The sequence below is a fragment of the Eutrigla gurnardus genome, assembly GCF_963514095.1.
Source record: "Eutrigla gurnardus genome assembly, chromosome: 5".
In the NCBI taxonomy this organism is placed as follows: Eukaryota; Metazoa; Chordata; class Actinopteri; order Perciformes; family Triglidae; genus Eutrigla; species Eutrigla gurnardus.
The window spans coordinates 25,781,493-25,794,673 of NC_139919.1; the positions used below are offsets into that span (position 1 = coordinate 25,781,493).

The following is a 13,181-nucleotide window of genomic DNA, read 5'->3' on the forward strand; positions in this document are numbered from 1 at the left end:
GATGATATAGGGGGCCGCCTTTCTTCTCACTAATGATTTGCCATAATTACACGAGTTCAGTGTCCTCCTTAGTAACACATTGGCTGTTGTGAGAGACATCACAGCCTCTCTCTTCTGATTCAGTCAGCATTCCTAACGATAAGCGGTTTCAGGACCACATACAGACACCACACATTTTGCCAGGTGCAGCCCGTGTTATGGCCCCTCCAGATGTGTCCCTTTGGGTTACTTCTTTCATGAAACAGTGGTTTGTTCAATCAGGCACATGCACACACCAGCACCCCCCACCTCCCCCCTCCCATCTCAGCTACTGGTCAGACCTCTCATTATTTTTACTGCCATCCACATCAAAGAAAGGGGAGACCACTTTTGTCCCTCTGTGCTAACAAATTGGGCTCTGGTTTCAGTTAAAAGGGTCAGGTTTTGATTAGGAGATCATTAAACTGGGTCTTCTCAGGAGAGGCTGGTCGATTTTGACATACCTTCAGGATGGGACTTCCTGTGCTGCTCTGATGGTCTGTGGCACCCTCGAGTGGTCAGGGTGGTATAATGCACTGCTACAAGTTCACAGTCACATACAGGGAGCACCTCTTCTATACTGAATATTAATGGTTTCTGTGGCTTACAATAGTAATGATGAGTTAATAACTTTTTTCAATAATGTCCATGTCATTTGACCTAGTGACTCCAATTCAGTGTAAAAAAACACTGATGTAGTAACATTAATGAAGCAGTTTTGCTGTTGTGATAGTGATAGCGCCCTCTTAAGGCAAAGAGATAAAGAGCTGAGGGGTCAAACATTTGATGCATTATAGTGGAAATATCTTGCAATAACTTCTTCTTACACAATTTATCACGGAAGTCTTTGCATCTTCAGGTGTAATTGGAAATGAGAGTGTTTCATTGATTGTTAAAACTGATATTTGTTGCAACATTGTAGCCTCTTTTATATGGCATATATTTGTAAATGTGGTGCATTGATGTAGTGTGACAGTACCATTTTCTGTGCACATGCATGTGAAACTCTTAGTCACTTTAAATTAGGTCTTAAAACTCTCTTTAATTATATTGACTAGCCTAGGCCTATTTACATGATCTCACTAAATAAATAGTGAACTATAGAACAAATTTATAGACAAATAGACGAAGGCATGAGAGGACAGATCCATTCCTATGTGACATATTTTATTGGCATTGTTGTAGCAGACATCATGTGCACAAACTCACTCATCCAAGAATCGAGAAACACAATAATAAAATAAATATGAGGTTCTTTCAAAACAGTGTTTTCAAGTTTTTTGGAGATATTTGTTGTTAAAGTACACACACCAGTAAATCAGTAAACCCATTGATTTGTAGTGCCTTAGCCTTACTGGTGAACTTACAATATGATATTACCCTGTATCAAAAGTGACAAAAAATTGTAATAGATCATTTTAGATTTAAGAAAACCTCATAAAAAAAAGTTGTTACTCTCTTGTGTTTTCAAAACAGTTAACGCAAGAATCATATATCTTTTAAAGCAGCGTAGCACGGAACAAGCAGCAGCAAATAAACAACAACCAAAGAATTGCTGTCTTAAAATGCAATGTGAAAACTCAAATAACATTACAGGCTAACATTAGACACCCCCTTTATACACTGTGTATTTAAAACCCAACGGGCTCCAGGACGGCGGCCTCTGTCCTCTATTTCAGGACCTTTTCCCCCCTGATGGGGGCAGGTTGGGGGGATGTTTGTGGTAATAGTCTGGTGGAGTCGGATTGGGGCTCGCATTCATCCCTGTAGGGACATAATACATACTGTCCAGGTAGTTCTGGTCCAGTGGTGGATGGTTATGGGGCTCTGGCTTGGGCCCCTGACCAGAGGTATTCCTGTAGCCGATCCCAGGCCCACCTGTGTGCATTGACGCAGCGGCAGAGGCCTCGGGATATCGGGGTGGCTGTGGCTGAGCCTGAGCCTGGGGGTGGGCTTGGGGAGGAGGAGCTGCATAGGGCATGTATTGTGGAGCAGGAGCGTACATGTTGGGGTTGTGGAGAGATGGGTAGGGGGCCGCTGAGGGAGGATACAGGCCTGAATGTGACATCGCTTGCTGCGGGATGAGCACTTCCACATACTGGCCGGTCTCTGGGTCAAACAACATTTTCCTCAGCGGCTGCACAGGCACCTCAATGTAAAAATACTTCCCTGTCTCGGGATCCAATAGCACTCTGCGAGGCGTCTGACCATAGTTACTCTCTGAGTACAAACTGGAGCTGTCACCCCCATAGTCGGAGCCATAGGAAGGCCCCAGGCTTTGAGGGCCACACAGGTACTGGGGATCCATGGGGGGAAGGGCAGGAGAGTGGCTGTGGCCAGGATCGCCATAAGGAACCCCAGCTATGCTTGGCGGCTGTTGCTGGGGGGATCTGTGGACAGTGGCTCGTCGAGGGTCAATATGCTGGGGTGGGGGCAATGGGCGGTCGGGGGGGCAGGCCTGCATAAGTGAGGGGTGGGGAGGGCAGGGAGGAGGCTGGTGGAGAGGCTGGTACATGGCCGGTGGCTGGCTCGAACCAAGAGGGCTAGGTTTGGGAGAGCCGTGCTGGTAGCTCATTGACTGAGGGTCAGGTCTGCATTGGTGTGGGCGGAGTGGGGGCTGAGCCACCTGGTAAGGTAGCGCCTGGCCTGGAGAGTGTGCAGGGGCAGGAGGGGTGAGGTTATGGGGGCTGCGGTGATGATGAGGAGGGGTGAGACCGGGGTGGGAAGGGCAGCCAGCCGTGCAGGAGCAAGGAGGAGGGCGGGAGGAGGGCTGATAGCGATTTGACCTCCTATGGGTCAGATCTGGGAGCAGGAGGGGACTGAAGCTCTCTCTTTCATCGTAGCTCGGGGGGTCATCTGAGGCGTAAAAATGCAAGTCATCTGCCCTTTGGGTGCGTTCGCTGGAGAGTGATCGGCGGCACGGCTGGTGTGTGTATCCCGGCACTTGTGTTGTGGAAACAGCTGCCCGTTGTATTGTGTTGTGTGAAGTTACCGGCATAGCTTGCTCATGAGCGTATGCCGTTCTGGGATACTGTGGTTGGCTCTCTGGTTCCATTATAGCTGACTGGCTTGGCTGGTTGGCTCCAGCTGAGTCAGATCCAGGGACAGGGTTCGCTTTGGGGTCACACACGGGACCTGGAGGTGAGGTTAAACCTGGCCCCGTGGATGAAGGTGGAGCCGTAGCTAAGGTTGTGGGTCTTTGTGTATATCTAGAGCTGGGAGGCAAGGCATCTGGCTTTTGCTGCTGACCTCTGTCATTCGACTCCTCCGTCTCTGATGATGCTGCTGACTGGTTCGAGAGGCTGGTGATGGCGGTTGCTGCCGGTTTGCAAGGTGGAGGTTTGAGGCTGGACACTGCAGACACAGCTAGCTTTCTTGTATAGTTTGATGTGGACTCGCTGGAGATCTTTCTATAAATTGTCGGCGAGGACACTACAATTGTTTGAGGCCTCTCCTCAACTTGCGGTTTTACAGTCGATGTTGTTGCTGACGGTCTCTGTGCTTCACCCGGCATCCCTCCTAAATCGGCAGGTTTAAATTTGCAGCTCGGTTTTGGAGGCACTGCTGGAGAGGTTTTAGCTATGGATTTAACTTCAATGGTTTGACGCCTGCTACTTCCTGGCGTCTCTTGTTTCTGTGTTTCTTTAGACAGCGACTTAACCTCAATCGGCTGCGGTCTGAATCTCCTTACTGCAGGGGACCGTGGGGGGAAAGTCGGATCTAGTCTTTTCACAGCTTCAAAATCTCCAAGTTCCTTCTGTTTGGCCGGAGGCGGAGTTAGCTCCTGCGTACTCCTTAGCGGAGAGGCACTATTTTGCTTTGCTGTATCTCTTACTATAGGCCTAGTGCTAACTCCCTCATCTTCTCCGGTTTTTGTCGGGGTGTCTGTGTAGTCAGACGCTGCCGAGGGGCCGGACATGGTGGACGAGGAAGAGAACGTCCTCTCTCTGTGAGACTCGATGCGACCTCCGTCTGTAGGAGTCTGAAGGGGGATCTCCAGGCAGTTCACATGCTTACGCGGAACCTCCTTATCTCCTGGTGGATTTTGGCTGTCACCCACCACTGCTCCGATGTCAGCCTGGTAGCCTTTCTCCTTTAATAACATGGACACTGAGTGGCCACTGCTGACAGGGTTGCTGCCGGGGGTTCCAGGTGAAGGTGGGGCAGCTTGGGCCTGGAGTAGGGTGGGGATCTCTTCCTGAGCTGGAGATGCAGGTGTCTTGGTCTTGGTGGATCCATCCCGTATCAACACTACTGCAGTGGACACCTCTCTTTCCTTACTGGGCTGTTTGGGGAGGCTCCCGAGCATCGGAGGTTTTCTGTCTGTTCTAACCACTGTGGGTTTGTCCTCGTCATGCATATTTATCATATTCTCTTGTGTTTCTGCAGCCGTTTTTTCATCATGTTGACCTCCTGTTGTGTTAGTCAGTGTGTTTGCATTGGAGGCTGATTCCCTGCTTACCTGTGTGACGAGCTTCGGAGAGGCCTGGGGTTTGTCTCCTGGGTTCTCTGAGTCTTTCTTGCTGCGCAACATTTTATTTTTGTCTTCTTTCAAGCAAACGGCCTTGTATTGTATTTGCATTCGCTGTGGACAAGACAGAGGGCTTCCTTTGCTCTGAAGAGGTGGAGGCATGGAGTCTCTTACCTCCTCTTTTGGTTTCTCTTTCCTCTCCACCCTGACCTCCTCTTCCCTTTCCTCCCTCCTTTTCTCCTGCCTTACCTCCCTCTCATCTTGTGCTATGACTTCTTCCCTCCTTTCCTCATTGAAAATGTCCATCCTTTCTTCATCCACATTTGATGGCATTGCAGCACGAGTTCCCTTGAAGGACAGATTATATTTATTTTTTACAAGCCGCCTCACATCTCTAACTTTGTGAATGGGGGCCTTTGCTTTATTATTTCCTTCTTCCTCCTCTGTCTTCTCATGTACACCAGGCTCCAATATTTCCTCCTTTATATCTGGCGAATAAGCCTCAGGTTTGCTCTCTGCCTCGGGTGTGAGACAGACATTTAGGGAGGTTTTCTTTTTCCCCGTGGCTTTGAGTGAAATCTCCTGTGTTTGTGACATGTAGGCACCCTTGGCACTGCCTTGGAGTTGTTTATGGTCCTCTGTGTTTTCACATTCCTGCTCTCTGTTTGTCACCCTGACCCGCGGGCTGCTGGCTGCCGGGGGAGAAGGAGCTCCCGAGGTCCCGGCAGTGGTATTTGCTGAGTCATGACCCTTCCTTCCGTCCCGCGATTTACTGTCATCTGCTTGTTGTCGTCCAGTTGTCGTCTGTTTACTATCAAGTGGCACTTTCAATTGCGATCTCATTTCATATCTTAATGAGGCTGCCGCTCTGCTTTGGGAATCTGCCTCCTCACTCTCGGCCTGTGAGAAGTTAACACTTCGGCTGCTGCTAGATGAACTTGGCCTGTTACTGGATCTCCCTGCAAAGCTTTTCGGTGGCTTGGCTTCATCCTTTGTGCTTGCTTCTCCTCTCGCAGGGAGACCCTCGGATGAAAGACTACAATCTGACTGAAGGCTGGAACTCAGATTATGCGGGTCAGGTTTTGGGGACTCTTTGAGCTGTGCCGCTGCACTCTCTGTTGGTGGGCTGTCCTCAAAAGTGGGGCCTCCTTCTTCTGCTGCCAGGTCATCAGGTTGTTTGTCAACACTCTGCATCTTCTTGGACAACACGCTCTTGATGAGACAAGTGGCCATTTTGGTTTTAGTGCATGTTTCATCCAAAGAAGTCGATTTCTGGAGTTTGGATTTTCTCTCTTTTTGTTGAATGGGCTCAGGGCTGCGCTCGGAAGGATAGCATTCTTGCATCTTTGCTGGTGTACTGTGTTGTCTTAAAAATGTCTCTCTGGAATGACTCTCTAGAGAGGGGCTTTCTCCCATAACTGGTAACCCTGGGCTGCTATTTTCACTGCTCTCATCTTGCTTCCCTTCAGCATTACTCCTTCTCTTCAGCTGGATCTGTCTTTTTGGCACTCCTCTTCTCGCTCGCCTGGAGTCCTCTCTTTCCACGGCCACGTCTACGCACTCAAAGCTGCCCATCTCATAGCGCCTCGATGGATCGAGACCATCTGAGTTGTAGCAAGGTGGATGCTGGAAGGAGAGCTCATCATTGTCCAGCTTGGGAGCAGAGCCCCTGAAGTCAGCATAGGCTGGCCAGGCGGCGCTGACCCCAGCCGGGCTCTCCTGCGTGGATGGTTGAGAAATGTTGGTAGATGAGCGGTGGCTGGAGTTGTACATGTCGAGGTAATCTACCTCCGGGCTTGACAGGCTGCGGAAAGCTGAGTCTGTAAACCACTTCACCTCATCGTCCGCCTCATCAAGCTCGCTCCCCATGCTGGAGCTGGAACTCCGGCAGGGCCTGTTTGCGGCCACGCGTCCGGGAACGCCGCTCTTGTTGCGGGTTGCAGGAGGTTGAAGCCGTCTGCCGGGTCTGAGCAGACTCTGTTGTTGCTGTAGCTGTCTGGTGGCAAGCAGGTTCTCTGAGCAGGAATGCACTGTTGGCAGTCCCTGACGGGTCTCTCTGCTTGTGGGAGCTGCACTGCGACTCACAGGACCTTTTCTATTCCTGGCATTGAATGACAGCTCAACCTGTTCCCCTCTGTAACTGGCGTCCCCCTGCATGCCCTTCCCCTTTTCAGGAACCCGCTCCTCCCTCTTCTTCCCCTCTCTCTCCATCTCCCTATCCCTTTGCCTCACCCTGTCCACCTCTCTATCCTCCTCCAGCCGCATTTCCCTCTCTATCTCCAATTGCCTACCTTGCCTGACCCAATGGGCCTGGCTATTATTGTCAACATGGGAAATATTGGGGCTTCCCCTGTTTGTCTTTAAATGACCACTGGGCGAGGATGCCACGACCTGAGAGGGGCTCCGGCTCATGTTCTGCCACTGTCTGTACGGTTTCTCTGGGGCTATGATGTGGACAGGTGTGAACCTTGTGAGTGGCGGAGAGGGAGTCCGCCTTCTGTTTACATGGTGGGCCATGTCGTCCGTTTTCCTCTCTCGGTTTTCACGTCTTACTTTGGCCGACGGCTGTTTTCTCGCAGTCTCAGGTGTACAAACTGATTTTAATGAGCCGCTGCTTTCAGAAGTTAGGGAATAAGTGGTGAATTGATGCGGGGGGGTTTCCAGTCTCTGCACAGGTGAGTTAGATGTAGCCCTGCGGACAAGTGAAATATTTGGACTCCTGTCCGTAGAGACTAGAAGATTCGGGGAGGGAGACTTGATTTTGATGGGGGTGTTATTAAAAGTGTCTTCTTTCTGAACAAAGGTGGGGCCAATATTTTGTTTTTCCTCTGGGAAGATGGAGGCTACACTTGAGTTATCCTGAAGGCTTGATTCACTCTCTCTGTTTTGTTGTTTGAGTAAACTCTCTGCCCTTTTCTCAGCTAAGAAAGGTGAAATAGATACAGGTGATTGAACTACCGCCGCTGGTGAACTGCTTTTGATTTCAGCTGATTTGTCGCCTAATTCAAATGAGGGAGACACACTCTCTTTTGCCAAATGGGTTGGGTACTGTTTATCTGTAAAAGCAACTGAAGAGGTCTCCTCCTCAACCTTAGGTGTATTTCTTAGAGGAGGAGTTGCTGGTTGGGACCTCTTCCCAGGAGATAGTGCGGCCGGGGACGGATCTCTACTTCTGTGCCGAGGTGACGGACTTTGATACTTGTCAGATGAAGGGGTTTGATATCTTGGCACAGGTGAGGAAGAGTGATGCTTTGGCTGAGGTGAAGGCGTCTGGTACCTGGGTCGGTGAGGTATTCCAGGCTGCAGGACGGAGCTTGTGAAGCCTAATATATGAGGTGAGTCTCTGGACCCCGTGGACTCTGCTGTACTGCTGTGTACACTGTATCTGCTTGGGGTAGGGCTCCTCGCTTCGGGGTACACGGCCGTCCGATCAGGCTCTGGGGTGGAGAGACGAGAGAGCTCAGGAAATGGGGGAGTGTTCCTGTCCTCGGGCTGAACAACAGAGTAAGAAATCCCTGTGATGTGAGGGGACGAAGTGGGACTTCTTGAGTCAGGATCGAGGAAAGGAGATGCCGACGTTGTCTCCACGTCAGAAGACCACTCTCTCCTACTGACTTCAGGTGAGGATGCTGTAATCCGGATTTCGGGCGAGGGAGCAGTGTGTCTGTGCTCTATGGATGAGCTGTTGCTTGCCACTCCAGGTGATGGAGATAAGCTATAACTTACCACCGATGAGGACACCTGGGTCCTGCTTTCAGACGGGGTTGAAACTTGTCTTAATATAGGCGACGGGTCGGGAGAGGGAGTTCTCTTCCCACTGTTAGCCGGAGAGGCAGCACTGAGCAGGCCGGGTGAGGGAGCTGCGTGTCTCAATTCAGGTGAGATGCTACTCTCCGTGAGCTCGGGAGATGTTGCTATTGAAATGACAGGCGAGGGAGGTGTGTATCGTGGGGTAGGTGTAGATAGAGCAGGTTCAGCTGATAACCCTGTATCGTAGCCCTCAGGAGTGGTGGTGGTGCCTCTTCCTGCAGTGGAAGGATCTAAAATCAGCTCCGGGGTGTGGGGAGAGTCTGCAATATCAGGAGTGGGGCTTCTGTTGAGGAGATCGGGCAGGGAGACCCTCCCTCTTAACTCAGAAAAAGGAGATGATGCTTGAGTATCAGGGGAGTAGGTCCTGTTCTTCAGCTCAGGAGAGGCCAGTGTTCCTCTCGACGGCGATGATAACTCTGTTCTACTGGATGAAGGAGATGCTCTGGCTTCAAAGGGTGATTCTGTAAAATCCAAAGATTGGTTTGAGATGGATGTGGAGTCAGGTGAGGGGTCGCTTTGTCGATTATAGTAGCTCCTTGGCTCGGGCGAACCTTGTGCCACTGAGTTGGTGTTTACTGATTCAGAGGAGGAAGATCTGACACAGTTTATAGGCTCTGTATATGAACTTCGAGATAAAGACTGAGGTCTTTGAGTGGAACTGGTTCTCCCCGGTTCAATTTCTGAGTGAGCTTGTCTCGGACTAGGTGATGACGGTGAACATCTTTTTTCAACTGAGGAAGCAGACGAGGATGATGCTCTTCCCTCTGTACTGAGGGTATAGGGACTGTTATATCCAGGAGAGGGGGTGCTCTCACCAGTGTAGAGGACTTCAGACAATGGGCTCGCTGTATCAAGCTGACGTACTGGTGATTTACTATTTTGTTCAAAATGTTCGCTTTTATCCTCAGAAACTTCTGGATGCTCTGAGCTCAGTCCCTCGCCCTCCAGCTGCCTCCTCCCTGAAGACTCGCTCTGCAACGGGGGGCTGTAAAGCCTTTCTCTTGAATCTTCAAAGCCCTCCTCTCCCTCACTGGAGCCCGGTGCTGTGTGGTAAGAGGCCGAGTCGTTCAGATCATCCACCAGAGGTGATGCAGCAGCCGTCCCGTCCACCTCCCTCTGGGAAGGGACAAAAGCCCCTGCGGCAGGGCTGCTCGAGAGGGAGGGTGACTCACAGTCGTCTCCGAAAATGTCACACAGGCAGGTGGTCTCTGAAATGGCACTGCGCTCACTGGGGACGTTGATGATGTCGAAGATTTCGACGTGGTTGGGGGTGCCGTCGCGATGGCACAGGGAAAAGTTGTGGCGGGGTGCACTGCGCAGGAAGGAGTAGCTGTCCCCCTGTAGAGTCCAGCTGTCCATCGCTCGTCCACAAGCTCCGAATTCTCACTGTGGCCAGTCCAGTCTGCTCCACTAGGCTGCGCTGGGCTCTGATCCTGGACTGGAAATAAGATATGGTCACCTGGAGGGTGTGTAGCTCATTCATTTATATCACCAGTAACACTGATGAATATCATTAAGAGGCAAATGCTTATTATTAGATCATATCGAAGCCAAACTGGTTTGTTTTTCCTGGTTTCGTTAGCAACTGCAAATTTAGGAAATTTAGAATAACTGCCCACAGAGAAATTGTACACCTCCAAAAGGGGTTCAGATCATAAATATAGCTGTCACTCTGCCCTTAAAAGCAGTAGCTAGCATCTGGAAATGAATGCATTTAACACAAAATAAACATTCACTGGAGGATGACCAAAAGTATTCCGTTGATCTCCATGTGTTTAATAGAAGAAGAAGGTGCAGCGTATTTTGAATTACAAAGACTGAGATTGATTCATCTTACATAAATGGAAACTGATAATGTCTAGGTTAGCGTTGCCAGATATATGCCCTTTGTCAAGACTTTCCACTTTCCTTGGTGACGGTGACGAGAGAAAGAGAACCTACCCCCATATGCAAGCTTAGAAAGACAGAGCGATTGGTACTGTACCTTCGGCCAATGATGAGGTTTTCCCAAGGGCATGGAGTTCCTCTGTGTTGCAATATTTGCAAGTGTCTCTCAAAATCCACAGCAAGTTCCACATTCACAAGACCCCATCCAGGACTGTGCAGCTCTGTACAGCCAGAGCCACACTTCAGAATGTAAAAGGCATGGCCATGCATCAGGCTCGAGTAGAAAAAGCTAAGAGAGGCATCTCACTCAGACCCTTTACATCCTCCAACGCTCCCATCTCTATTTCTGCCCCTCCTCTCTGAGCTGGCCTCCAGGAAATTGCTTACAGAGTCTAACCTGGGTCTTCTTCTCTGGGCTGGGGTTTGGTTGGACAGTGGCTTTTCCTGTGTGAGCTGTGCTAAGGGGGCCGGCGCTGGGGGCTGCGGTGGGGTGGGTGGGTTTATAGTTAGCAGCAGGTGCTGATCCAGCCAGGACGGATGAGTGTGTCTGGAATCTGACACTAACAGCCAGATCAGTCACAGGGTCCCTCTATATATAGACCTTTACTATCAGGGCCAGATAGCCATAGCTTTAGCTGTTAGCCTGGGAACACTGGTGGGGAAAGAAAGGGGGAAGTACAAAGCTCCGTGTACAGCCCACACATTGCCCACTTAACCTCACATATGAGGTTTTCCTTAACATTGAGGGTGTGGTTAATATGCACTTGCATGTGTGTGTGAATGTGCAAATGCTGCTGTCAAGTGTATCTTGGGTACAACAGGTCAAAGGTTAACATTGACCACCCAACTTTGACAGCTCACATGCAGAACTCCTGTTTGCTGCATGGACACTCTGTAAGGTGCTCTCACATGTTTTCCCTTTTCATGTCTAGATGTGTTATTTTTCCGGGACCACGCCAGCCAAATATGTTATGCATCAAATTCAATCTTTCCCGTCACACAACGGAATTTGATCAAAAGGGATCGTGCTATTTCACTGTATCTATTATTGTTGCCATAATAGAAGTACCATTTGAGCCGCATTGTGGCTGTCTGGGCATGTTCGATGGGAGGGAGTTTGGATAAGCTTTCTGTCCCTAACCTAATACCTCATGAGATTATCGTTCATTCAAGCCAATGGAAAATCTTTGATTGCAGCCTGAATATGCATGTTGCATAAGGCTGTGACTGAGGGTATATTATACGTGTCGCGTCAAGCTGTTGATACAACACTGAAACACCAACTATCTATTATATGTATGGCATGACACATATGTAATGTGGCCCCCTTCTCCCTGTCTGAAATGTCATACATTGCCACAAGTGCATACATTATTCGGGTGGCTAACTGAGTCCATGACCTTGGTGGAGTTGGCTCTATGCACATACACGACAGCTATAGATCTCATTGTATTTACATCATTAATTCCATATGAAGTCGTCATTATTTGTAGAACCCTTTCAAATATATCCTGTGAATTATTGACCTGTATCACAATCTCTCTGAACTCTTAACAGGCACTAAGGACTGCAGTAAACTGGAATAGCTGTTTCATTACGTGTTACAAATAAACGCAGATATTCCTTGAGTGAAAGTGTAAAACGCGATGGCTCAGAACAACTCATTTTAAAAGGTTGGAGAGGACAAGATGCAAACGGGTGCGTGTGAGAGAGTGTGAACTCAAGTGCACGGAAGCGCTGATATATTTGAACCTCTGTGGTTAATGGCAGCACAGTAGACTGAAGGAGGACTCACAGGGAAAATATGATGAGCCCCTCAGCAATGGGGAGCTTTAGACAACATCACTGATAGATTAGTCACTCCAGCCTGCTCAAGTCCAAAGAGCTCACCCACACTCAACAATTCAACACATCATAAAGTCGTGCATAAACTATTTTACATTTTTATTTCAGCAGGCTGTATCATTGAGATTAAGATCTCTTTTCCAATGTATGTTAAGTGTAAAACAACACTTTGTTATGTGCAGATATTTAAACTTTACTTTTTCTTTTTTTTCTTTTTCTTTTTTTGTGTTCTTGTGTTCCGATATGATGCTAAAAAAGAGTCCGGTCTCATTTCAGTGTGAGCATTTATGACACACATGTAGAATATAAACACAAGATCACATTTCATATCTATCTATCTAGTCCCTCTTTTAGAACAAGCTCGATACCAGCCGCAATCCTAATATTCAGCGGTATACTGTAACAAAGTACTCTTTATTCAGCTTCTTGTCTTGAATTACAGTGCACTGAATAATTTAAGGTCTGAACAAAAGATATTTGAGGGATGTCACTAATTGTAAAGGGCACTATTTATTTACATTTTATAAACAAAGCAATACATTAATTAATAAAATTTTTTCGAGATAAGATCATCTTTATTAGTCCCACAATGGGGGGAAACAGCAGCAGAGAAAGGGAAAAATAATAGCAGCCCTATCTTAAAAATTCAGCTCCAACCTACTACAAAATAAAATTCTGCATAACTTTGCATGAGTGCTATGCTATATAATAGTAAATATATTGTATATATTGACATTAGATATACTATAAACACTCACAGGGGGAATTTAAGTACCTTTATTTACATTTTCCTGAGAATACATTTTCTTAAGTAATATTTTCAATATAGGCTTTTTACTTAATTGAGTATTTTTTACAGTACTGCACTTTTACTCAAGTTAAAGAATACTTCCTCCACCTCTGCTAATGCAAAGGACAATTATAATGTATTTGTACTTGTATTTGATGGAAGCATTATTTATGTTACTTAACAACATAGATGGAAACTACTATAATTACTATTTATTTTGCAAATAAAGAATGTACATATGACATATGATTGGCTGAAAAAAAAAAAGCACGGCTACAGATTAAAATACCCAACTTCTACCTTGACCAGAAATAACATTGAGATGTTGTTTGTCGGTCTTTTATTGTGAAATGCCCAGTT

The 13,181-nt window shown here is 47.9% G+C and overlaps 1 protein-coding gene across 1 annotated transcript; it reads right to left on the reverse strand.

Annotated features, from left to right (window-relative positions):
- Positions 1-1,181: 1,181 nt before the first annotated feature.
- LOC311013798 (uncharacterized protein) lies at positions 1,182-10,585 on the reverse strand. Its single transcript, XM_084010001.1, has 2 exons — positions 10,284-10,585; positions 1,182-9,737 (listed from the first exon to the last, which is right to left on the reverse strand). The coding sequence occupies exon 2, from the start codon at positions 9,656-9,658 to the stop codon at positions 1,694-1,696; it is 7,965 nt and encodes a 2,654-aa protein (XP_083866127.1). The 5' UTR covers positions 9,659-9,737; positions 10,284-10,585; the 3' UTR covers positions 1,182-1,693.
- Between the last annotated feature and the right edge of the window lie 2,596 nt (positions 10,586-13,181).